Here is a 27,082-nt window from a genome sequence, read left to right on the forward strand (position 1 = left end):
TGTTTTCAGAGTTACCAAGCAAAAGGAGCTCCCCCCACGCCCCCTCCCTTACTCCTCTCTCTCCCTCAGTCTCTTTCTTCCTCTGACCCCTCCTCTTTCCCACCGCCGCGCGAATGTGTGGAGCTTCTGTTCGGCCTTCATTAGCATCAGGACACTTCAGATGTCTGAGGAAACCAGACACTGATCCACTTGTGTGTGTGTTGGAGTCCCCCTGCGTGGGATTAACAGATTTACTCTTTAAGTAAACAGAGTTCGCCGCGTGTGTCTGCTGAAAGATTCTTCAGCTATACAAGCACGTATCATGTAACTAAAACCTCATGGTGCAGCACCAGAACTCCGCTAACCATTTAGATAATATCTGTATTATAATATAAAGTAGTAAATAATGCAATAATAGAAATAATGACAACGATAACTGTATTATTAATGCTCAAAACCCCAAAGTATACTCATAGTTCTATAAATCTCAATAGTAATTTAAGTCGTATAAGAACAAATCTGGAGTCATAGAGGGCGGAAGCCTCTGTTCGTCAAATAGAATAATTTCTGTGTTTCCAGTGTTTTATCAATGAGATATGAGAAGTTAAAAACATCCTGTTTCGGAGGGAAAGTTCGGAGAGAGTTTGAGTGGGCGCTCCGCACTCCGGAGGGATTTGAGAGGAAACCTTAAGTCCCCCAGCAGTGAGAGACGCACTGGGTGAAAAAGGGACCGATGCGCCTACAGTTTGATGTGTAGGATGTATAAGAAGGGTAAGGTTTGCTCAATTTTTATTCAAAGTTTGGACAGCTCGAAAGTACGCTGCAGGCTGAACACTCTGTGGTAAAAGTCATCAAACGTCACCTCAGCTGTGATTGTGTAAAAAAAACTACTAAACGCATCAAAAGGCGACTTCAGTCACGTGAAGTCCAACTTTTCGTGACCCGTTTAAACTTTGAATGATGACTCTACTGTGAAGTATGTCTCAGCTGCAAAAAAGAGGGAAAAGGGGAAAGTTTAGCTGTTTTTTTTGGAAACATTTGTCAGTGGACGGCTACCAAAACCCAGAGCACATTATTCCTCATCGAGCTGCATGTTTTAATACGTTTACGCGTACGGGTTTCTCCAAAGCTGCGGGAGGAGCGGCGAGACAGAAACGATGACGGAAGCAGAATAATAAGGAGCAAATAGTAACAAGGCTGCTTCGATGCTTTTGGGTTGGCCTCTTTAATAAAATAAATTGGACTAAATCCGGACATGCTGAATATCTGTTTTGCCTGGAATTATAATACCCCCTCGCAACACTTTAAAAAAAATTTTTTTTTACAAAACTGAATGTTGCAACACAATCCAGGGTTCTTGTAACTGAAAAAGCAACGTGGTGTAAAACAACAATATGGCACTTGCTCAAACACACATCTGCTGCAGGTAAGACCATAATATTGTGTTTAAGAGTCCAGATGGGGGGGTTTATATTATTTGTGTGACGTTTTATTACTTACGCTCAAGATAAAAGTCTCTACAACTATTTGGCTCCTCTGTGTTTGCTTCTTCCCTCCTTTTTAATTGTGTTTCTGAGCGTCAGCGAACTTGTGAACTGAAGGCTCAGTGAACGATGGCACCCCTCAGATTGTGTCCCGCCTCTTCGCTGAAGAGGCTGAGCTCAAACCGCCCGACTGTCTGCGTCAAACAAAACACAGTGAGGACCGACGAGGCCGGGGGGGGAGGGAGGAGGAGGAAGGCGGAAGTTACAGTCGCTGATGAGCTGACAACTCGTCCCATGGTCGTAAAAAGGAAGAGAGAGTTGGCCAAAAAGTCGTTTGTGTGGACCCAACAAGAGATAATATGAGGCCACAAAGCTCCCTCTGTGTTCTGGACGGCAGCGGAGGGGAGAGGTGAGGTGAGGCTAATCTGCATTTTCACAAATCCCTGAAGAATAAAGGAGGCAAAAGTGCTGCGCTGCATCTGAGCCAAGGATTTTATTCCCCCTCATAGAAAAACACAGATGTCTGCTATAGTTTCAGTTCTTTTAGTCATTATATATATTATTACTACTTAGAAATGAATATAAATAAGGCCTGATACACAACTGATATAGTAAAAGATTTATTCTTGCAGCTAAGTGGATTAAAGCTTCAGGCTCTTTAATATAAATGGTAATGATTCCAAAAAGTTATTTAATGGAGGTCAAACTACATTAGGTTTGTACTTTTACATATTTAAACCATTACTGTCTGTTTCAAAGTGAAGTTAATGTCTATAAGCACAGTAAAGTATGTCCAACACTCATCTTTTTTCCCCTTATCTGACATTAAAGCCTCAACTCTACATGTGTGTCCTGTCCCACCAGGGGACACGAGGCAGAAAAAAACAACATGAGACCCAAACGCAACATAAATATACACGTTTCACGCTTATTTTGTGTGTTTGCTGTTGTTGTTATTACTTTAATTTGGACTTTTTAGCACGTCACTCCATCGGGCTGCGATTTAAGCTGAGAAAGCAGAGCCTCCATGCTCAGACCAGAAAGATAAAAAAGTTGGAGGGAAGCCTGAGCGGAATAGGAAAGAGGAGGATTTGCATATTTTAAACAGCCGAGTCTGGCTCTGCTCCGAGCCTCATCGGTCCTCCCGAACACCCGCTGCTCCGGGTAAGATCAGTCCTCAACGTGAGCGTGACCTCACCTACCCCCTCCGTTTTTTTTTTTTAAACTAAATCACCGGCTTCTTGTGATCCCCCCTCTGCACTCGAAGTTAGATTTATAAGCCTCGTGAAAATTCTTCCTGCGAGTCAAGTGTGTGTGTTTAACGAGCACGCACATTCAGTGTGAAGAGATCAACAAATCCAGGAATACCGTGTTCTCCCTGGCGTGCAGCCGAAACAACCAAAGCCACGGCAGAGACAAGGAAAAAATAGGCAATATATATATATATATATATATATATATATATATATATATATATATATATATATATATATATATATATATATATATATATATATATATATATATCAGCTCAGCCTCCCCCACCCTCAGCTGAGAGCACCGTTTCAACCTGAAGACAATGACACCATTACCAAACGTCTCACAGCAGCGGCTCAGACATACTCCCAGAGGCTTTCAGCGGGTCCGTGTTGTTTGGATTTAGTGCGCGCACTCACCTCTCCTCCCGAGCAAGCCTGGCCTCCTCCATTTTGTCCACATAGTCGCGGCTGTGGGAGACACGCACACAGGGAGATTTCAGCGATAATAATCGGAACCTCTTCCACTAAAATCTCCTGAGGACCTGCTCGGGCGAATAAAATGTGTTAGCAAATCAGGCACGCGAGTTGGTTTTAGAACTGCTAGCTGCTCTTCATCTGCTCCCTGTAAAATCAAAAGTAAAATTTAACGTCTTACTTCTCCCCAACCAAGCTGCAGCTTATATTGAGGATCTTATTGATCCGTATTTTACTTCACTGTCAGGCTGCAGGTTTACTTGTGGTTCCTAGAGGTTCTAAAAGTAGAATAGGAGGCAGAGCTTTCAGTTCTCAGGCTCCTCTCTGGTGGAATCAACTTCCAGTTTCTGTCCGCGAGGCTGACACCCTGTCTACCTTTAAGACAAAGCTTAAGACTTTCTTTCTGATCAATCCTATAGATAGCGCTGGTTTGGGTTTCCTGAGCTCTCCTTTAGTTCTGCTGCTCTAGGCTCACACTGCTGAAGGACAAACTGTCCACATGTCCTCACTCTGCTGCTGTCTTTACTTTCTTCATGTTTGTACATGTAATTATTCCTGTCATTAACCTGTATTTTCTTCATTTGCGTTCCCATAGAAACCACACCTGGACCAATTGTTGTTTGTCCTTTTTCTCTCTAACGCCAGCCGGGTGAGGCAGATGGCTGCCTATTCTGGTTCTGGTTCTGCTGGAGGATTCTCCCTGTTAGACAGGGGTCTTTCCTCTCGATCGTCACCTGAAGAACCTCATGCCTGCTCAAAATGGTCAAAGGTCAAGCTGACAGATCAGCCCGTGCTCTAACTGCAGCTCGATAACAGGAATGTTAAACTGCACAGCTGGACGCCTCGTGGGTCAAAGATGATGCCTGTTGTATTCAAGCTTCATGGGGTCAAAGGTCAAGTTCACAGGTAACCCCTTTGTTAAAACCTTCCCTCTGTTCCTACATGTGACCCTTCTGTTTCCTCCAACAAGAAGGTTCTGTTTCCTGGTGTGTTCGTTGGTTTGTTTGTCTGTCTGTCAGCAAAGATCAGGTAAAAACTAAAGAACAGATTTGGAGGAAATGTTCAGGAAATAAATTAAATTTTGGTGCTGATCCAGATCACACTGTTTTTTTTAAATCACGCTGTGGCCTTGGTGGAGGTTTGCCTTTTTGAGTGCTTCTAGTTTGGTATGCTATACAACCATTTAGAAAATTGAATATTATAATGGCTAACACGCTGAAAAAGACTGCTCTGAAATAACTACACCTAGACTGAACTTCACTGTATTTCAAAGGAATAAATTCAGAATAATCAAGTTAAAAAGGACACCTTTATGATGTTGAATTTTCTGTGATTACTTTTGTTGTGAACTGCTGGTTTAACAATAAACTAAACAACATTGAATTAAACTGCACAGAAAATATGAAAATATGAAACAAACAAAAAAAAGCTTACATTAGCGTAAAGTCCAGTCACAGCTCTTGAATGTACTTTTAAATGTGTTATTTTTTTATGGCTCTGAAAAGAAGCATCATATTTAAACCGAACTTGCTGACATCTGCATCTGAAATCTCGGGATTTTCAGAAGCCAGCGAGGACCCGGAGACGCTCCCACCTGTGCTTGTTCCTCTCCTGCCTCTCTATCCTCTGCAGTCTCTCCTCTCTCTCCACACGGCGGCGCTCTCGCTCGGCAGCCAGGGACTCCTGATGCTGCCGGTAAGACGAGGACAGCAGTCCCCCCAAGGCTGGCCTGAAGGACGAAGGAAAGACAGGTGTGCGTCTTCAGTTTCATCCAAGTCAGTTCTCATCTTGTTTACTGAAAATAATCTTAGGAATACTGCTCTTAACCGATACTTATAAAAACACTTGTTGCCCACACACAGCTTATAGATGTTTTAAGTATAATATAACCCATAGTAACAGCGTGTTCGGCGCGTGGAGGTAAACGTCCTCTCACCTTGAGCTTGTGGGAGTACCCGGGGAGCTGAGGGAGGAGCAGGACGTGGGACCTCCGTTCCTGAAGGAGACAAGTCCCGTTAGACGCCGGCAGAAGCCACCAGTCACACGACACCGCCTCGGCTACGGAAAATTTATGGCGCGAACCCAGTGCCACCTTCTTGCATTACAGGAACGCTGTTGGTGCAACACTTTTTGGGATCCTGATTAAGAACTACTGAGGAGTTTCTACTATCAGGTTGTGGGAAAAAGCCACAAAAGGTGTCTGTCCTCACATATGGCTCTTCTGAAGGCTTTTATTTCAGCCAGCTCATCTGCAGGTGTGTGTTTTTCAAATCTATGGTGCTACTTCTAGTATATAAAGCTAGTGATCTTTTAATCACACGTCACAAAGGTTTTGTCAAAGCAAATTAAAGTTCAACCTCTGTGTAAATTTGCTTTTTTTACACACCGGCGAGTGTGCAAACAGAAGGCATTAAAGCTTTAGCGTTTCTCGAAGGAATGCATATCACTGTTTTCTGTCCATGTTTTCAACTAAGATTATCTTCCTGTCGTAAAAAACGAGTTGCTGGGGTTTTTTTTTTGTCAAATCTTGAAAACAGCTTCACTCACAGTCTCATTAAATCTGTTAGCGCTTGAAGTACGCGCTGCGAACGATTTTCGGCTCCTGTCGCACCAAGTTTTAGCTCAATATCTGTAAAAATGACCTTTGTGTTTTCTACAGTATACTAGCTGTGGCAGCCATCTTGAATCAAGCTGATTGCAAAACCTAATCAGTTGTAGATGAATATCAGATTATTACATTTTGAAAGTTTCATTCGAAACCGACCAGTCGTTCATGAGATATTTTGCTAACAGACAGACAAGTGAACACACACAGACACAGGGAAGTTGTTACCTGCTTACATGGTAACTAGGATTACCATGACAGATTAGACAGGTAACCCAGTTATACTCAGAAAAGATACGTAAAGGAAGAAAAAAGTAACGAGATACTGCAAAGCTTTAAAGATTGAGAGGGAAAGAAGGCATCGCCGTTGTGCACGTGCTGCTTTTGAAAAGAGAGGAAAAGCTTGATGAATCAACATGGGGTGGTGACAAACAGGAGTGACTTATCAGCCCGGTGGGAGAACTAAAAACAGCCTCGTGAAGACGTGAAAGGTGACAACGAGAGAGAGAAACTCAAGGTGAGAAGCTGTGAAGTGAAACACGTGAAACGAACTGCGAGAAAAAGAAGGCGATGAACGGGAGAGAGGATGTGCAGAAAGAAATCCCAGCTGGTGCCAAAATGAAAAGCCCCAAACAGGAGTGGGAAAAGGTGAAGGTGAAGGGGAAAAGACCATCCTGTCGGAGGAGGGAGCTGCGTCGCCCGGCTGACCTTGGAGACGGCGTTTTGGGCGACTCCTCGCCGCGTTTAGGCGGTGCCTCCTCGTCCAGGTCGTACGAGAAGAGGTGGAAGGGCAAGTGGGGCAGGTAGGGCAGGCGGTCGGGGGACGGGCGTGAGGTGCCGCGCAGGGGCGGGCCGACTTCCTTGGTGGCCGGGACGGTGACGGTGGACCGCTTCCTGGCCAGCAGGGCAGCCAGGAGAGAGGGCGAGCTCGGGGGTGGGGGAGAAGGAGAGGAAGGGGCCGAGGCGGAGGAAATATCTGCTGGGGACGACTCTGCCGGAGCCCTACGCTCATCTTCTTTTGAATTCTGTTTCCTGGAAGTGATGGTGATGGACTGAAGGGTCGTCCTGTGAACCATGGATGCAGGAGGTGTAGCTGGGCTAGGAACAGAGGGGCGGGTGGAGAGGAGTAAGTACAGGAAACTGTGTGCTTTAAAGAGAAGAAGCCACTTAAACGTGGTTAGGGGACAATCAATACTGCAGTAATACAGCTAACACAGATTCGAGGCACAGAGTTAAACAAACAATACAAACATGGGAAAAAGAAAGTCCACCCTCTTTCAGTTTAAGGGTTTTTGCGTATCAGGACATCATAAAAAGAATTAAAAAAATATTCAAATTTAACCTCAAGTGTATAAACACCCAGCAGATTCCTGCATGCCATAATTTACTAAACTAAAACAAAAATAAAACAGAAAAGCTGTAAGTGGAAAAACTAAGTCCACCTCTATGGAAGCAGGAGTTTTGGAGTTTGTTTCTCTGGAGCAGACAGGTGTGTGTTAACACAATGCCAAGACGGAAAGACATCAGCAAGGACCTTAGAGAAGCAGCTGTTGCTGCCCGCCAATCTGGGAGGGGTTAAAGGTCATTTCCAAATCTTTTGAAGTCCGTCATTCTACGCAGAGGACATGTGGGAAACGTTAAAGACAGCTGCTAATATTCCCAGGAGCGGACGTCCCGGGGAACTCACCCCAAGGTCAGACTGTGCAATGCTCAGAGAAACTGTGAAAAAAAACAAAAAAAACCCCCCGTAATGCACAGCTCCGCGTTTGGCTAAATCTGAACAGATTATCAGCACGAAGAGCTCAGCTCAGCGGTGGAAGGGGGACGGTTTGGGCTTGTTGTGCAGCCACAGGAAACTGGTCTCCTTACGGTCACTGAGTCGACCGTGAACTCCTCTGTAGACCGAAGAATTTTAGAGTCAAAGGTGACGCCATCTTGGACCAAACTGGGTCATCTAACAGGCCCCAAGCACTGCTAGGTAAAACCCTAGAACTAAAAGACGGTGGACCTCGCTTTTCCCCCCATGTTTGTTTATTCAACACAAAACAACAAAATGCTCACTCTATTGACACAGAGCACCAAAAACACAAGAACAGGACAATATTTCTCTTCTATGTCACCACAGAGTCCTAAAATACCTGGAGGTGCTCTGATTAGCCCCCTCCTTCTCATCCGAGTCAGACTCAGTCACAGGAGTCTCTTCTTCCTCCTCCTCCTCCTCCTCCTCCTCCTCCTCCTCCTCCTCCTCCTCTATACCATCCTCACACTCCTCCTCTCTACAGGCGGATGGGTGAGTGAGGGGGGGTACGATACGCACACACAACAGGAAGGATGGAAGGAGAGATGATGCAGTACATGAGAATAGCATGCATTTAGACATTTCCACAGAATTAAAAGGAAAAAAAAAAATCATTGGATGAGAGGGAAGGGAAAAAAAAGAATGGTGATGAGACGGATGCATGTGGATAATGTTTATAGATGCTTTAAAACAACAACAACAACAAAAACTTTACTGGCAAGAGACAACAAACATGGAGGAGACAAATATCAGACCAAGATGGCTGACAAAAACAAAGGGATGAGAGACGACACTGAAATGGAATGGGAGCACTGGTGGATGAATGTTTCGGATTAGACACTCAGCCGTGCGGGATTATATGCAAATGAAGACAAAACATGATGAGAGGAAAGGGGATTGGGGGGGAGGAGCAGTGCTTAACGGAGAGCACACCACAACCGAAAACCAAGATCAGTAAGAAAACTGTTTGCTCTTGGAAAACCAGGTGAGTCCGACCAGCGGAACGTCTGGTTTTTTCGTGTGTGGGTGAGGATTATAAAGCAGGACGTCCTCTCAAACGTGGACTCACATTATGCTTTGTTAAAAAAAAAAAAAGCATGTGAAACCATATTTCCATTAATCCTCGTGTGCAGGGTTGACATTTTCGTCCTGCGGCTTGGGGCTTAATCTGCTTTGGTCACATGACGCGCTGAGGGGACGAAGGGAGGAGAACGTAAAGGGCAACGAGAGTTACCTTGGTTAAAGCAGCTCGAGGGCTCATCGTAGGGCCTGTGGATGGTGAGGCTGTGCGAGTTTACCAGCATGTTCTGGGATTAGAGTTGTAAGAGAACCCTGAAGGACTGTCTCATTTAGTGGAGACACACTGTGAGCAATGGGGACACACTGGAAGCTGTTACATCAGGTGTTTGAGGAGCAGCTTGTGTGTTTCCGGGTTGAACTTACATGGACGGGAGGCAACCTGACAGCGTTCTGGGGCAGAAAGTGGTACAAGAGTCAGATCTTGTCCTTAGAATTCTGTTGCCGTATCTCACAAAGGGACGCCTCCACGGCATCACACCTGCTCATCATTACATCGCTTTTATTAACGCCCCACATTACGTCCTCGTCGCGCTCACCTCTCGCTCACGTCCTCAGCTCGGTGTCCGCCGAAAGGCTGGAAGCCGGCTCTCTGTGGGGACGCGGGACTGCAGGGGGACGCGTGTCCAGACCGTCCCAGAGAGGCCCGACGGCTCCGCCTCCTCTCCAGGCCGCGCTGTTTGTCCGTGACGCCGAGGCTGGACCGCCGGCGATCCCTGCATCCCGTTGGTGGGGGCTGGCTGTCGTTGTCGCCGTCTTCGTGTCGCAGGGTCATCTGAAAGCAAAGCGGGAGTGATGAAACCAGCCTTCCTCTCAGGTTTGAAACATTAGGCGATTCCGCTACGAGAAATTTACTGCCAGCGCGCGCACGACACTTCCACGCTCGTAACATTTTATCACTAGGCTTGTTTCTGACCTCGTACATGTTGAGCTGCTCCACCAAGTCCAGGTCAGTGCCTTTCCGTCCCAGGTGTCTCTGGGAGACCGTCTCCATGCCTTGCTCCTCCAGACTGTCCACCGTGTCATAGAAGGAATCCTGATCAGGCAGAGCGGCAAGTGTCTGCAGCAACGAAAGAGACAGAAATGAGTCAAATCTCTTCGGTAACACAACATTTCAGCTGGAGTGAAAACCAAAATACATGAGTGTTTAGGGTCATCATCCTGCTGGAAGGTGGACTTCCTTCCAAATCTCAAATCTCTGAAATGGTTTCCGTCAAGAATTTCTCTATATTTTTCTCCATCCGTCTTTCCTTCAACTTTTACCAGACCTTTTTTTTCACCTTTGGGGAGTCTCTACTATGCCTTTTGGCAAATTCCAATTAAACAATTTGAAAATCCATTTAAATTCCAAGTTGTAAGGCAACAAAATAGAGCCACATACACCAGATCTAATAAAGTTCTGCATACCTTGTTAATGAGAGTCATTGCATAGACCAGCAGCTCAGTGTCTACTCCATCCTTCTCTTGCAAGATCTCCATAGCATTGGACCACGGCTTACAGCCTGAATAACACAGAGTCAGCAAACACTTTCTGTGTTTTAACTTGAGAATACATCAAATTCTTATTAATACAAGCAAAAGAAACGTGAGGAAAAAGCGCCACGGATTCACGTCAAGCGTATTTTTTACCTCTCTTTGTGTCCACCGAGGTGATGGCTTGTATCAGCAGCGGTGCGTTGGACCCGGAGTACTCCACAAACACCAGCAGCAGCTTCAGAGCTGTTTTCACCACCAGACGAAACTAATTAAAAAAAAAATTTAAAAAAGTGACATACGCAAACGTGTCGTAAGTAGAAATTCATTGAGACTCCCACAGAATTTTCTTTTTCCAACTAGTCTCCAAGGGTGACAGCGGAGTGAGGTACTGCCTTTAACAGAATGCTCATGACATACAGCAGATTTAGAGAAAGTGCACATAATAAGATGTGGAGACAGTGGTTTGTTTCATGTTCGAGTTTGTGTACACCAATTAAAATTTAGCAAAAATTCTCCTGGGTCGTTTTGACCCAAGGGTAAAATGCAGGGATCAGTCAGGGTTAGTTTTAATGTTAAAGAAGGAGTTATGGACAGTCTTGTGTGGGTTATTATGGTCACATGGTCTTTGACAAACCCCTACGTTACACCAAGTAGGTCTTTTTACCTTGTTTGCTACTTATCAGTGTAGTTGCTGCACACACTGAGATGTGCGTTTCAGTAGTCTAAATCATGAACGAGCAACAATATTTTCTAGAAGATTATTTATACTAATTTAAAAAAATGGAAGGGCTACACACTGAATTGAAACATAGGCACAATAAGCCACCTGGCTCTATCATATAGATCATCACATCATCTGCAAATATGCAGAGTCGGAACAAAAGGCTTACAATCTTTTACTTGTATGGCAACATGTAGCTAACATTTGTTGTATATTTGTGGATTTATTTCTTTGCAAAGCTTTTTTCTGTTTGCCTGATAGGCTGGAAGATGCTTTTGTTTTTTTTAATTTTCCTATGAAGTTCGCAGCACAGTTGGCATCCTCGGTCATGAATCAGCAGTATTTCCTTCACATATTAATTAATACCTGTGACATTCAATTCAGATGCTTGGTTGAAACAATGCAACCTTTAAAATCATTGTTTTCCCTTTTTTTTTAAACATGCACCCATGACCTCCCAAAGACCTGGCAAAGAAAAATTTAGGCCTATTTTAGGGGAAACACAGACAGCTGTGGTAGCCCGGTGGTCAGTGCTGCAGTCTTGTAATCCTGAGGCAGTCGGTTGGAGCCCAGGTTGCGGCAGGAAGGGCATCTGGTATAAAACAATTGCCAAATCTCTTGTGTGAGTTTGCTCGCTGTGGCAACCTCTGAAGAAGGGAGCAGCCGAAAGAACGACATAGACGGCGTTCTCTACTGTAAACCTGGTAAAAAGAAGTAATGAACTTCATAACATCCTGGCTTTTGTTAGTTTATGTAAGTTTTTTTGTTTTTTGTTTAATGACATGAAAGGCCAAATTCTGGCCCTCAGGCCATATTTTACCTTGGTGTGCTTTAACCCTCTTGTGACCTTTAGGTCAAATTAACCCAAAGTTAGAAGGGCTTCTCTACCTCTCGTCATCTCTCTCTTTTAAGGGCTTCAGCAGGGTTATTTAAACTGAATTTAATATAGAAATACCAAGTCCGTTCACGACCCAGAATACAGAGCTGTATGTGTGTGTGCTTTCTTGGATAGTGGCTAAAAATAAGGTTTTCCGATCAATGGGTGGCTGCTCAGAGCAAATGATAGCCTACAGTTTGTTTATTTATTTTTGGTCATACCTTTGAGCCAACAAGAGTGTAGAGCCACTGGATTGTCTCGTGGTGGCCAATGACTCCGTTCATCCCGTCCACGTACAGCATGATCTGCCCCAGAGCTGAGAAAGGAGACAGGCACAACGTCTGAGACCACAAACCCAAAGAAAGAAAGAATCTAAAAAAAACAACAACAATTGTTTGCACAATCTAAAACAATATTCTGAGATCTCATGTGAACTGTTAGTACTCAGAGAATGTGTTGAGAACTGAACTGACTGATTTATAGCCATTTATGTGTTGGTTCAGGTTGATTAAAGCAAATTGACTCCAAAGGTTAATCAGTTGCAGATGTGCATCCAATGATTACTTACTGAGAGTTTCAAAAAAATGCATCCAGTTCATACAACTAATACATCAATAAATGTATACTACAGCACAAATGTCATTAAACCAAATCACAAACTCAATCTGAGGTTCAACAATCGGACAGGGCCTATTAAAAAAAAACAACAATGCTACTGTATAAACTTCAGAAAACTGTGTCAGCTTGTAAAAACAGGACATAATGTCTTTAATGTTACTTCCACCCAACAACGATATATGACATTTTACTTTTTGGAGTACATTGATGTACGGAAACCGTTGACTTAGAGGATAACTAGACCGGAAGCAGGAAGTTGGAGCCACTTAGGACGAGTGTTTTGGATTCAATGGACATTTTGTCAGGCCAGTCTGTGATTGGCTGGTGGCGTGGCTCATTTACATTCAACTTAAGGTTGCGAGCGCAGAGAGAGACGAGAGCGGGAGCAGCTTGTCAGAGTTGAGCCTGTGTCCGAGCACCTGTGAGTGATAGATCTGTGCCCTCAAATCAGCGGCACAAAAATCAGGCCATAGTTCATGGCTGTCAAAAATGAAACTTTACAAAACCAAATAAAATGAAAGTAAAAGTGTTTCAGACACACTGGACTTGGAAAGAGCAGAGCTACTGATGCCTTCCTCAGCTCTGTATTTGGGTTCAGATTTGATACTGAAGGTTTAGGCTTCAGATTATCAAAAACTTTGATGAGGAGCAAAAAATCCACTTTATTGGTCGATTTCTTTTATAGAATCGATCATGAGCAAACATATGACCTATATTGAGGAACTTTTCACGAACGAGGGGGTGGCAGGACAGGTTAGCGCCTGCATTTGTCAGTAGATTTATCATGTCACCCTGTCTGCAGAGATCTCCAACAGAGTCTCACTGAAACAGAAATAAGTCCGCCCCACGGAGGCTCTCTGCTGGTTTTAGCTCACCGATACATCCACGACGAACTCTGATGTTATGTAATGCAGTGCTGGTCGTTGAATGTGTTTAGCTTGTGAAATTCTAACAAATATGGGTGTGGTTAAAGATTCGGGGATTGAAGCCAACATCCACAAAAACAACAGTCCTCCTCAGGAGCTGCTACTGTTACCAGCTGTTAAGCACGGTGGTGGTAGCATCATCCTGTGGCACTGGTGCGTTACACAAAATGGATGGTATAATGAAGACCTAAGACGGCCCCCAAATTTGTCAGCTTCACCTCAAATCAGCAGTAATTTTGATTGAAACTTGGACATCACTGGGTGTTCCAACATTTGACCAAGCATTCAAGGGGGGGTGAATATATTTGAGCCTGTCGAAATTAAGATGACATTTATGCCTACGATAAGTGGATGTAAACTTCGTCACCTAGGTAACGATTAGCAGAAACACTAAGGTATCTGTTAAATATTTGTCAGCGTTATGTGATTAGTGTGTGCTAATTAAAAAATATACTGAAAAAAACAGAAATAAATAAAAGTTTCTGTTTATGTGATTTAAAAAAATGTACATACGGAGACCTAAATGGCAAAAATACTCCAATTTGTACCCGTATAAGACTTAAGTTCTAAAACAAATTCCAAGATAATTATGTTAGTTTCAATGTTTATATCGGGGTTTCACAAAATTACAATATTATTGCTGAATAGTGGGACGACAATATAAGTTGTAAATACATCTTCCTCTCTTCGTTCTTCCTTTCTTCTTCTGTCTTTATAACACTCTTTGTGCTTTAACATTTCTGTCACTATCATCTACAGTAAATCTGCCGTGGGCCTTTAGGGCAGCAAGGGTCCATTCAGACTGTTTATACAAATGGCTGACGAAAATGAGAACAGGACAGAAATGTACCTCTTAAAATGTAGTTCTGGTAGTTCTGGTCAGCTTCTGCTCCCACCTTGATGAGGCATGTCAGACCTTCAGCCATCACAAACTCGTGGACCAGGTCTTTGTCATCCTAGAATAAAGAAAAAAGAAAACAAAAGAAGTTTAGTGTCTTTTCTACTAGTTCCAAACGACTAAAACTACACAAAAAACCCCTACTTCCAGAGCTCATGAGACTCATGTACACAAGCTGAAACCACATGATGTCAGCAGTGAGCAGGATAAGGATTAAACCTGACTTTCTAACCACTCAACTCCATGTCTAGCTTGTTCTGAAACTTCTGTAGTTCTTTAACAAAGATGACTAAACTTAAGCAGAAGGGATCTGTGGTGACGGTGCGTCTTCACACACACACACACACACACACACATCGCAGAGCAGCACAAGGACAGGCAGAGGAATGCAACACTGATGAAGATCCCTTAGTGGCTACAATAACCATCTGTATTCTGCAACAACAAACTGACAGTAATTGCATGGGAAATATGTGTGCTACCTGAAATATTTGCTTTAAGGAGAACAGCGCCCTCCTCAGGTCCCGTCCATTGGAGTTATAGAGTCTTTCTGCGGAGAGAGACACACACAAACACACACGCATAAAACACAGGCTTCTTGTTTTTTTTTATTCTGATGAGTGGCCCGTTTGTGAAATGAGCCTCAGCTGGGATAATGGCGGCACAGCAGCTTGAAACGCGAGTTCAACGCAGCAGTTAGACGGAGCCCGTCACCGCTTACTGCTCCCGTCACCTCGGGAGGAAACATCACCGCACACTCGCTCAGCGTGACCTCGCGCGGCCCGTGTTCCTCACACACAAACGTACGTGTAGCAGTCGTGATTAGAGCCGCACTGGAATGTTAATGAGTCGCTGGCTGGGTCTCAGCAGTGAGGTATTCGGGTCACGACTCGGAAAGTGTTCACGGTCAACAGCTGCAGGCCTGCAAACCATGACTTCTATTTAACTTGTTATTTGAAGCCAATATTTAGTATCAAATTGTTTTAAAAAAAATCTCGGTCCAGGATCTCCAGGCAGCCACAGATTCGTTGGTGATGTTGAATGAACACAGAAACATCGTATAAACCTCACGTATGAGCCAAAACAACACAGTTAAAAGTAGCAAGCTGCCGTCGTGGGTTTGTGTTTGGACTTGACTCGAAGACGCGGAGAACAGAAAATAAACTGCCCGACTGAGATCTGCCAGAGTAGAGCAGCGGGGAAGGCCAACAAGAAGGAGACCGAGGTGTTGGCGGGAGGAGGCGATGGCTCGACGCTGACAGAAGACCGCCGTTTGATCATCACGGCGGGCTCAGGGAAGAACTGCGACAAGACGATGCTGGAGGACGGCCTCAGATTCACTGCAGCAACACGTAAGAACTAAACCTAACTGTTTATTTCCCGCCTTTCGACCCAGCACGTACACAGTACACAGCATGTAAGGGAACGCAACATGAATGTTACATGCATGCCGTATATACCACAAGACCCGACTTCAACAAAATACATGTTATTTCTTCATGTTCTGACCCACATTGAGAAAAAATATTTCAGAAAGTGTCAACAGACCAAACAAGATACAAAAACAGCTTGACAGTGGGCTAAATGTTTATAATACATTTGTGTACGTGAAAGAAATACTTAGGATGAAACCAGTAAGGTTAGACTTTTGGTAAAATATTATAATGATAAAGATTCTTCTTCTATCTGTTGCAGGATATGAGAAAAACCTGCAGTCTGCGATTTTATTGTTTCATATTGCAGTGACCATATCAGCTGCAATAAACCCACGTTTTCCTCACTTCTAAACCAGGTCTATGATTTATTGCAGTCCAACCAGATCTTTGTGAAATTGATATTGAGGTTTAATACGCTTTTCTTATAGCAAATATAAATCTTGCCTTCGACTCTTGATCCGATTTAAATACAAAGACTATTGTTGGAATATTACTTTCATCATGATCAGATGATAGGGGGAAAAAAAGGCTGTTAGCTTCACATGTCACATCCTCCAGTTCCTCATGATGGACTAACATCGATTAGCAGATGTGCTACCAGGACATGGAAGGAAATCCACAACCCCCTGATGTGGGTCCAGACTTGGGCCGGCCTGGCTCCATGGTAACGGTTGCTATGCTAACCGAGGCTAACTCAACCCCAGGGTCAAAATCCTTATCATTTCACAATCAGACAGACGAGTTACGAGCCAGTCGGTCTTTCCTTCTGCAGGACAACTTCTGAGAGATGATCAGAGGCATGAATCCGTGGTACTCTGCTGTAGAGATACTCAGACCGTGGGGGAATCATTAAATCATCCACATCATTAGCCGTAACGAGCTCACAACAATAAGTGCGATGGTTAGGGGGAGAGAGAGGAGCAGCAAACTCAACAAGCCTCCCGCTTAAACCTGCGCTAGAAGCTCTCCGTTCAAATCTACAGTTGGATCTCATTTCCTGGTTTTCTCCGCAGGCTTTCCTGGAAATCAAGTGGCCACTCAGACACCCCGTCTGGCCCTCGGGGCGTCGTGGTTAATGCAGACCCCCCCGCACGTTACTGTTCGTGGTCTTCATCGGGGCAGGAGTGTAGGGCTGTCAGGGTAACCTTTACTGAAACCCTGCGGTGCATCTGGAGCACGTCAGCAGCAGAGATAAGGCCAACACTTGGCTCCGCTCGCCGGTGAGGCTGCCAGACGGGGAGGCAGGAGCTCGGTAATGTCATTTCTGAGCTGAAATTTGATCCGTACAGTTCTGGGATCACGGAGAGAAACCATTCATTTGTATCATCAGACGCTAATAAAATGCACAGGTGAAACATCGGCGTCAAATTACAACAATTATCCTGTTGATGTTGTCATGGTAATAGCCTGTATTCACCCGATAGGTGCTAACAAAGCCTCGTCAACATAATTATCCATCTTGCTCCAGAGTAAACAGCATTTGGATAGCTAAATAATCGACGGACCGTTTTCCTGCTAAAACTAAGGGCTCCAGCTGTGATAACACAGCCAAAACATGCTGGAAATTATTCAAACATACCCCCCCCCTCTCATTCTCAGCCACCTCAGCTGAACACCACTGCTTTAGTGGCAACATCTGTCAAACGGAGGTGTCTTATCTCACAGTTTTAAAGAAGGCCTGCATTTGCGTAAACAAAGTGACAGCTCAGCTCTTGCAACGCGGGTCCTGTGAAAATCTTAATGTCGTACCTGCTGTAGGTAGCAAATTTTGAATTAAAAGAAAAAGAGGATCATGTAAATACTACTTTATAGACCCAAACATAACAGCTGCTTTCACACTACATGGCGATTCTGGCAGACACATGAAACGCTCAGTGGAAAGCTGCATTTAGTTGCTACAGCTTGCTGCTGCTGCTCGCAAACAACCATAGAATTCTGTGTAAATAACCCCCGTAATGACAAACGAACAAATATGGAACGGTTTATGAAATACCACTCAAAAAAACTGACATAAAACTTTTTATGTTGGAGTTGTTTTAAGACGTCTCCACTTCGGCTAGCTCCGACTCTTTTTCTCCAAACTGAGGGCATTCACAGAGCTGTCTACAACAGGTAGGATAAGAACTGTTGATGAGTTTTCCACAGAACCCCACTTCATAAGATCTGAACGAGAGCTTTCCAGAGCTGTCGGCCCAACCGAGACAAATCTGAATGTATCTGGAAGCAGAGGAGTATTAGCTAAAGGCAAATATGGAGACAACTTATAACTAAATCGCAGAGGGCGCTCTCCACCTGCTGAACCGTTGAATCAACAGATATTGGAAATAAAAGCAAAAGTGTGAACATCCACGTGTCCTTTGCAGTCAGTTCTTTTTTTTCCTGGTGCAGAGTTTTGTTATTGTCACAAGAAAAGGTTAAAATCGCCCTGGAACGTGTCATTGTGGCCTGTACATGAGCCTATGTGTGTGTGTGTGTGTATGTGCGTTTGTCTGCCAGCACAGACAGATGAAGGAAAGACAGAGAGGCGCTTTTCATTTATAGGCGTTTTACAGTTTTGTTTTGAAGGTTCTTGTTCACATTGTTCTATCTTGTCCCCACATGCACCGCTACACGCACAACGTGTCAATTGGCTCCGACGCTCTAAATCTTCATTTATTTAAAGCCCAAAAGGCAATCGGAAGGATGATTTATTTCTCAAGCGAGTGTGTGTTTGAAAAAACAATGCATGCTTTTTCTTTTTTTTTTTTTTTTTTACACTGAAAATGTCAATTTTACCAACATCTTTCTGTGAAAATGTAGTGAATAACTGAGTAGAAGAGAACTGTCCCATCTGTGCATGTGTGTGTGTGTGTGTAGGAGTGTCCTCCGCAGAGAGATTCCCCGAGTGTCCAGGCTGTCTGCTCAGTCCTTCAGGAGTGGTCAGATCCCTCCTTCTCTTCCTCCCATAATAGGATTAACGCTGTGACCCTTCAGCTCCCACTAATCCCTCAACCATTCTCCAAAGAGAAAACCCGCGAGGCCTCGCCCGCCGCAGTTACACCGGGGGCTTGTTTCTTGTTTTTTTTTTTTGCTAAAGATGTAGCACCGAGTGAGGAGAGTCCCCAGGTGATTAAAGTCTTATTCTGCTCAAAAGCCCTTAGCAAACAATTTACTACCACTAAGCTTAATCCGCAGATTAACAACAGGAAGCCAGTGAGGCAGATGTTTCTTTGAGGGGAGCTAGTTTGCTCAGTCGCATAAAAGTGAGGTCGTACAGGTGGAAAAGAAAGATTATTGTAAAAACATGCCCTCATCTTTACAGACTGGATATGTCCTCACCACTCTTTGAGCTTCGTTTTGAGTCTTTAAATAAAAAAAAATAAAAGAAATTTATGTGACATATTTAGGTACAAGATAACACGTGATAACTACGAACTGGATTTTGTGTCTGAATTTTTATTAAATGGTCAGAAAAACACCCCCAGGATTGCAACTTAGCTGCCATATTTATTTAGTAATTCGGTTTTATCAGTGTCACGTCTTTCATAGACAACAAATTGAAGGCTTTACATTTACAGTTCTCGTCAAAATGACCAGCTGCTGTGAAGCTAAAATCTTATTTTCCTGCTCAATATTGTCTATTTGCATTAAATGGCGTGCTGTTCTAGTGATTCTGAACAAATCCAGCAGCAGTGTGTCTTGTAGGATGATGAGTGTGGACTGATGAAGGGATGTTGCCAAAGCTGACTGTTTCCACTGCCCCCTAGTGGTTAAATGTTACTTAACGCTGAAATAAAATAATGTGCATTTGACACATAAATGTACAATGATCATTTACAAAACGATATAAAAAATTATAGCATATTAAAGCATTGTCAGTTATAATTATAATAATAATAGCTTTTGATTTAGCTCATTTAAAAAAAAGAAAACAAGGCACTGTCTCTACTAACCTGCCAAGAAAAGCATATTGAAACTTTTGAGAATGAAGTTGGTTGAAGATGGCGGCGTAGTGGACGTGCGAAGCGAACCCAGAATGCAGACTCATCTCGAAAGAGCATCACTAATTTATTTTAAGAAAAAGGAAAAGAAAAAGGCCGACGTGGCAGCAAACAAAACAAAAACTTAGAGTGTAAAAAAAACGAGGTGGAACTGAAGGAGCGGGACTCGAACAAAAAAATATACATGGCAGCAACCAGACACAGAGATAACCACGTGTAACAAAAAGCAGAGAGAACCAAATCTAATGAACCAGCGAGTAATGGAAGCAAAAACAGATCATTTAGGCAGAGGATGATGAGGAAGTGGACACAGGTGACTGATTAGTAACTTGGGACAGGTGTAGGTGGGCGTGGCAGGCTGACTGGAGAACTGCTGAACTGAGGGCAGGTGAACAGTGGCACAGGAAACACATCAGAAAACTGATCTCACATAACCACAAGACAGGATCACAAAGGCGACAAGAGTGACAACATGGAAACATAAAAACAAACAACGTAACATCAAGTACAGAAAAAAAACTCAAAAACTCAGACAGGCAGAGATTAATTTTGGTCTCAGATTAGCCGTTAGCTCGTTAATCCGATCAGAATTAAGGTATTTCTTCAACCCGAAGCTTTCCAAAGAGCTGTCCACAACAAATAAGACATTTATCGAACTCCCACCGAACCTAGCTTCAACAACTGATGAACAAAATGATCAAATATAAACAGATGCAGGGAAAATAGCTTCAAAACAATCCCCAACATTACAAATAAATTAAAAATCTACAGTAGCTTCATCAGAATTCAAAACCTGTTACGCTGCCTCTCATCGGACCAGAAGGACTTCTTCCAGTAAAACATATCTTTTATTTCCAGATAAGCACAAACTGAGAATAAGCATGGGTAATATTTTACAAAAATGTTACTGACTGTCCGATAAGAGAGAAAGAGTTCACAGCTGGTGGCGGCGCATTTAAGCCCAGCTATAACTGCTTATTTCTATGTATTTGTAAAACAAAAAAAAAAACTAAAAATAAAAAATAAAAGCCCCCTGAACGGCTGTCTGGGCCAATCAGTCAGCTAAGGTTTAAAGCTGGTCATCAGGAGAATCTAAACTGCAGAATTAGGAGGAGAGCACGTTGGAGAGCGCAGTGAAATCCCCGGAAGTCTTTCCCTCGGTGCACTGTCACGCTAAATATAGGCGGTATTAGGTGTCGGGCGTACTGTAACGACCCCGAGGTCCAGGGTTCAAGCTTTAATCGGCACTGTGAGCATGTGCTGCCTTCTGGACTTTTACACATATCAAGGAAACAAAACAGGTCGACAGGATGAGATGTTTCCAGGTGCTGCATAGGTCTTAAGGATAATTTGGTTTAAGATGCTGAAGGGTAAAGCTGCAAATTTATAACCAAACATACTTCCTACACTTGTTTCGGTTCCTGCAGGCTTCCCAGCATTTTGAGTCCGTTTGCAAAGGGCATAAAAGCGAAATGCATTTCCTTTTAGGCGCAGATCTGAGGAGTGGCAAAAGAAAATAAACACCCCATCAAGCCGCTGTCAGCTCATATTTTCAATAATGCCCGATTTATTTTTTATTTTTTTATTTTTGGTCTCATGTCAGATGAAAAGGAAAAGTTGGCAGGCGACAACGGTCCGGCTTGAGGAGGACAACTCGGTTATTTTCCGTCTATTTTTTGTCTGTTGGTTTTGGCCGACAGGATGACGACTGGAGACGGCTGACGGGACAGATGACGGCAGAGACCTCGTGAGCTCGGTGTGTGTGTGTGTGTGTGAAAGAGAAAAAGAGGGCGCGTTTCAAATCCAAGCGATGACGGTAGATGATAAAACGCATCTCCGAGCAGCTCGGCCGTTAAGAGGAATCTACTTGCTAAGAGTCACAAAAATCCAGCTGTAAATAAATAAATAAGGGGGATATTTATTGGAAAGATGCTGGAAAAAACATTACAAAACATGTCTTAAAAAACGCAATCCCATGCATACAATTTCCTACAATTTCCTCCAAACTGCTCCTTGGATGTTATGAAGGACATCAGCTGTGCAGGAAGCTCCAAAGCAGATGTCCTCAGGAAGGAGGCTTACTTCAACATAAACACATAAAAACACACACAATCACAAATACAGTCCATCTGCACACGGATAAAGAGCAGAGTGTGCCCTGTGACCCTGCCGTGCCCCCCCTGGCACCTTGGGATTGGTCCAAAGCCTCCCACACAGAAATAGTTACAACACAAATACAGGCGCCATGTGTCGCCACCAGCCCGAGCCCCGCAGCTCCACATTTACACACAAATACACAAACTCCGAGACTGGATCCACAAGAACACCGACCACCTGGGGTGAGTTTCGAAGTGGGGTTCTTCTGAAAAGTTATTAACAATTATTCTTGTTGTAGAGAGCTCCTAGAACGGCCCACGTTTGAGGAAACAGAGTTCATGGCGAGCTCCATTTTTACTTGGCGGTTGGACGTTCCAAGTTCAAAACATGCAAGAACCATTAAATGGAAAATTGCGGGCTGTGTTTGGATGAGAAACGATGAAATTGTTTAAAAGACATAAAATCAGCTTTGAAAGTGCATCAGATCAGAATGTATTGACAACATAACGATGGTTACGTCAAGTAAAGTGGATTTTGCCATCTCAAAACAACTTTCAACCCTCTCACACTCACCATCAAACCCTCTCACACACACCATCAAACCCTCTCACACACACACCATCAAACCCTCTCACACACACCATCAAACCCACTCACACTCACCATCAAACCCTCTCACACACACACCATCAAACCCTCTCACACACACACCATCAAACCCACTCACATTTACTATTTTGTATTAATACACGTATATTATTGCTATCCTCTGCTCAAAACCCTTTCGTCCTTTAAGTGATGCTTAGTATAGTGCAGCCACATGGTGATGACATCATCGCTGTGCTTTTTCCACCATTAGCATAGCACTGCCTATGTGCTTTGCTAACTATGTGTTAGTTAGTTAGTTAGTTAGTTAGCTGGAGGAAATCTAGGCATATGAGAGCCTGTTGCTTGCTAATCCGTGTTTTCCAGAGTTTGTGCGTTAATGACAAGTAAGTTGTAGTAACTTGAATATTTAATTTGGACATCCACCAAAAATATATTAAAGAATATAACTAAAAATATTTCAAAATTGACCACATGGACCTATTTCTTTTACAAAAATAAAAAAGGAAATACATAGGTAGCTTGAGCATGGTTTAGATGAGAGGGTTTGATGGTGTATGTGAGAGGAAGAATGTTTTTTGTTCAAGGGGGCCTCCCACAGAAACAAGTGCCCACTGTTTTCCCTCGCTCTTCCCCCACCTCTTTGTCATTCAGGCTCACTTACAACTTGTCTTCTCACGCTCAGCGCTGGTGCCATTGTTACCTAATTGGATTCACTGAGCATGTGCAATAATTGCGTGTTTCAGACTGGGAAAAAAAAAACTGGCCGTCAAACAAAGTAATTGTATAGAATAAGCTTTGTTTATCAATGTGTTCTCATTTCTGAATCTGATCTCCCTTACAATGAGAACTGGTAATGATATAATGTGAGGCGATAATGTTGTGTTGTTTTTATACTTCAAGTTGTCCGAGGCTCTGTTTGATTGGCTTTGAAATGCTCCTTTTTTGGTATTCCATAACCGTTGTGGAGATGAGTCGTGTAGTTTGATGTAAATGAGAGGAATCTAACAGAATCAGACGAGTCAGAAAGACGAAAAGACTAGAGACAGAAGGTGAAACCGGAGCAGAGTCGAAGTGAGTAAACATTAAGGCTACAGGAGGATACGTGTTGCTTGCTGAGTGGATTACCTGAGTAAAATCCCACTCTGACTCGTGTGTGTGTGTGTGTGTGTGTGTCTCCCTGACACAGCTGACACAGTGATGTATGACACAAGCCACTGTATAAATGAGTTAAAGTGCAGGACGAGGAGATAATATCATCATATATATTAACTCCTTGTTTGTATTCACCTTGAGTTTTGGTATTTGTGCTGATGACAGCTGGTTGTGTGCCGGTGTGTGTGTGTGTGTGTGTGTGTGTGTGTGAGAAAGGAACTGACAATGACTGAATGATTCTCAGCTAATACTGAGTCAAAATTTAGCTCAGTATCTGCAAAACTGACTAAAGTATAGCCATTTTTGCACTTCTTAGGATCAGTTAGCTGTGGCGGCCATCTTACATCCAATGATCCCTCTCTGAGAGTCTTATTAAATTTCATGCAGTGGTTCAACACATGCACACACACACACACACACACACAGGCAAAGATAAATGAAAGCTGATGTGTAAGTTTGATTTATACTGGAACATGGCTACAAACAGCAGCGGGGAACCCAGCGTAGCCAATCCAACAGCATTACCGTGTCGTTACATTTCATTTTTTCTTCCCCTCCTCACCTGTGTTTGAGCTCAGAGCTATGATGTAACATTCAGAGCAGCTGACCCACTTCTTTTGCTCGGTCTGGCAGGTGCACTTCCTCCTCGCTTTGTGCTCCCCTCCCTAAGTGATTTACCATTTCCCTGGAAACCATTTCTCTCCTCGTTTTTTTTTTTTTTTTTTTTTTCCACACATCTCGAAGGGATGGGTGGGTTTGACCGCATCTGCTCAGGATTCAGAGCCCCGGCTTTTCAAGCTGCCTCGCTTCGTGGTAACTGTAATGTTTTATTGTGTTATGTAATAGTTCCAAAATGATCAAACCAGACCAGGCAGAGGTTTTGTGGCAGCGCGCTCGGGTNACTTCTTTTGCTCGGTCTGGCAGGTGCACTTCCTCCTCGCTTTGTGCTCCCCTCCCTAAGTGATTTACCATTTCCCTGGAAACCATTTCTCTCCTCTTTTTTTTTTTTTTTTTTTTTTTCCACACATCTCCTAAACCAATCAGCTCCGTGACCTTGCCGCCGGATGGGAAGCCAAGTGTGCGTTCTGCATGTTTAGCTTCGTGGTAACTGTAATGTTTTATTGTGTTATGTAATAGTTCCAAAATGATCAAACCAGACCAGGCAGAGGTTTTGTGGCAGCGCGCTCGGGTGCTCCTATCAACGAGCCCAGACGAAACCCTCAGATGTGTGTGTGCGGCACGGCTACACACACTAATGTATTGGTATATTTCTTACGCTCTTCCAGTAATCCCACACAGGCCCGGGAGAGCAAACCACACACAGCAGCATGTTGAGCCACAACGCAACAGTTGGGCTGTGCATGTTTGTCAGCATAACTAGAGCCTGGGGAAAACCCCGCCACATCCACAAGGAGCACCCACCACACCACAGCACAGCAACACATCAATAAGCTGTGAAAGTGACGGATCCTGGGGTTCTCATTGGGCACTTAATAATAGCAATGGTATAAATGTCACAGCAAATAAAAATAAGATGTTTAGGAGCATATTTTCTATTCATTATGGCTTCATAAATGACACGTCACGTCTTAGACAAAGGGCTGTATTCAATACAGATCAAGCTTTAGAGTTACTATTATTCCTCCCTTTTGCCATGCTAAGGGCGCCATCTTGTATGATCTGTTAGCACTCAAAGTATATGATGGCGGGGACTCTCAGCTATTACCGCACCACATTTGAGCTCAGTGTCTGTAAAACTGATGGAGTTCTAGCCATTTTTGTGTCGGCGAGAAGAGTGAGAATGTCGTTAAAATATTGATTCATGAGATATTTTGCTAACTTTCATGGCAGGCTCTCTCCAAAAGCGGGCATGGCATGAAACCTTTGAGAAGCACTGAGTTAAGTAATTACTTGCGATGTTGTTTTATTTTGAAAAGCACGATCCCTTGTTTGTTGACACCTGAGTTCTGTTACTGATTTCCCCCTAAACTGTTCTTCATTTGTGACTCCTTACGTCCGTATATATAATCATGGTTGTCTTTTGTTCTATGTCAGATCAGTGTGTTGCTATTTTGTCCCTGAGACAGTGTTGCCAGTCAGTTTTCATTTAATCATTCAGTAAATAACATACAGCCCAGTGTTTAGGTCCTGCATACCACTCGCCATTTGTAATATAGGTGCATCTTTGGGAGTTTCTCTAAAGAAGCTGCTGTTATTGTAGGTTGTAGCAACACTTCATCCCTCATGCTCATCACTTTATCTCCAGCAGCAGTAACTGAAGCATGACACATGTGGGCACTTCTCTGGGGTCTCCGCTGGTGGTGAGGGTAGAAGTAAAACGGTCTGAGATTTAGTTTTTTTTTTTCACATTCCTTTCTCTCTGTGAGAAACATAAAATGAAAGGTGCAGAATGTTGTGAATACCGCATTGCTAGTTTTCGCCCATAGCTTGACAATAAGCACAAACGTGGGCACGGAAGGCACATTTGCATGGAAAGTAGACGAAGTTACGCAAAGGTAAAACGAGGGGCGGCAGGTGAAAACTGACCAAGCAATTTATGAGCACTGCAAAATAATCCAAACTGTTCTGAAAGTAGGTAGTAGATAGTGGGAAAGCACAACGAGATGCCGAATTCAAAAGTATTTACAGCATGTGGCATACTCATGCCAGCAAAAATAATTGCAATTGCCTTGAAAATCTGACTACACAGTCACAAAACGCTCACTGCTCCATGTAAGGTTATCTATTAAGCACCGTGTCCCGGTGGTGTAATGCCATAACCAGGCCTTATCTCCCACCTCAGGGAGACACTAACGGAGTAGATTGATGGTAGAAGCAGCTGTCCTCGACTGATTCTCCAGCATCTTAACGACACACGGCTATCGCTATTGCTGTACAGGAAGGGGTAGCTCCTCTAACATTTAAAGGGATTGTTCAGATCTCGTCAGTCTGCTCAGGATTACACTCCATTTCTCTAAAATGAGGTTGTCTGTTCATAACTTTCTTCCACAGAAACCCCACTTCCAAATATCCGAAGTATCGCTTTAGGACCACCCTGTCAGTAAGCCTCTATTTACAGAGATTCTGATTTGTACAACTCGCCGATCCCATTAAATCCACAAAATATCTTTTTACAGTGTTTGAATTCACTCAGTGAAGTCCTTGTTGCTGCGTACAATGGAGGCCCACGCTCACTTTCTGCATCCCACTAGAACCCGAGTGAGTGGAACAGGAGTGGTTTAATGCGATGACAGGTGTTTTTACTAATAAGGAGCCTTCTAATGAACAGGAGAGGTCAGGGTAAGCAGAGCTGAGACAGACAGACACAAAACAATGTTTGACTTTGAGTTTTCAACAGGCCGCTGGTTTGTTGAGCAACAGAGACAGAGAGGGTGACATGTTTCGGTTACCAGACTCTGGTGCAGAGCAATTACAAACAACACAATAAAAGGAAAGTGAAGTTTATTTTCTGGCAGCGGCTGGAACAGACAGGGGAGTGGACGGCAACGGGCAGGAGGTAGAGACCAGTGGGGAATTCGCTCTGGTGGAAAAAGGTGAGTTACTGATACGTCGTCTGAATGGAGAATCAATGTGCAAAGGAGGAGAGGCTGATCTT

The 27,082-nt window shown here is 43.6% G+C and overlaps 1 protein-coding gene across 1 annotated transcript in view; it reads right to left on the reverse strand.

Annotated features, from left to right (window-relative positions):
* fhod3a (formin homology 2 domain containing 3a) overlaps positions 1-27,082 on the reverse strand; it is a 56,948-nt gene that overhangs the window by 11,459 nt on the left and 18,407 nt on the right. Inside the window, exons 4-15 of the mRNA XM_037975815.1 lie at positions 14,675-14,742; positions 14,145-14,250; positions 11,972-12,066; positions 10,306-10,417; positions 10,084-10,178; positions 9,593-9,736; positions 9,216-9,451; positions 7,940-8,077; positions 6,510-6,899; positions 5,133-5,192; positions 4,791-4,925; positions 3,140-3,190 (exon numbers count right to left, since the gene is read on the reverse strand). Of these exons, the coding sequence (XP_037831743.1) occupies positions 3,140-3,190; positions 4,791-4,925; positions 5,133-5,192; positions 6,510-6,899; positions 7,940-8,077; positions 9,216-9,451; positions 9,593-9,736; positions 10,084-10,178; positions 10,306-10,417; positions 11,972-12,066; positions 14,145-14,250; positions 14,675-14,742 (1,630 nt within the window). The remainder of the gene's footprint in view (positions 1-3,139; positions 3,191-4,790; positions 4,926-5,132; positions 5,193-6,509; positions 6,900-7,939; positions 8,078-9,215; positions 9,452-9,592; positions 9,737-10,083; positions 10,179-10,305; positions 10,418-11,971; positions 12,067-14,144; positions 14,251-14,674; positions 14,743-27,082) is intronic.

The sequence above is a fragment of the Kryptolebias marmoratus genome, linkage group LG5 (assembly GCF_001649575.2).
Source record: "Kryptolebias marmoratus isolate JLee-2015 linkage group LG5, ASM164957v2, whole genome shotgun sequence".
NCBI classification, from domain to species: domain Eukaryota; kingdom Metazoa; phylum Chordata; class Actinopteri; order Cyprinodontiformes; family Rivulidae; genus Kryptolebias; species Kryptolebias marmoratus.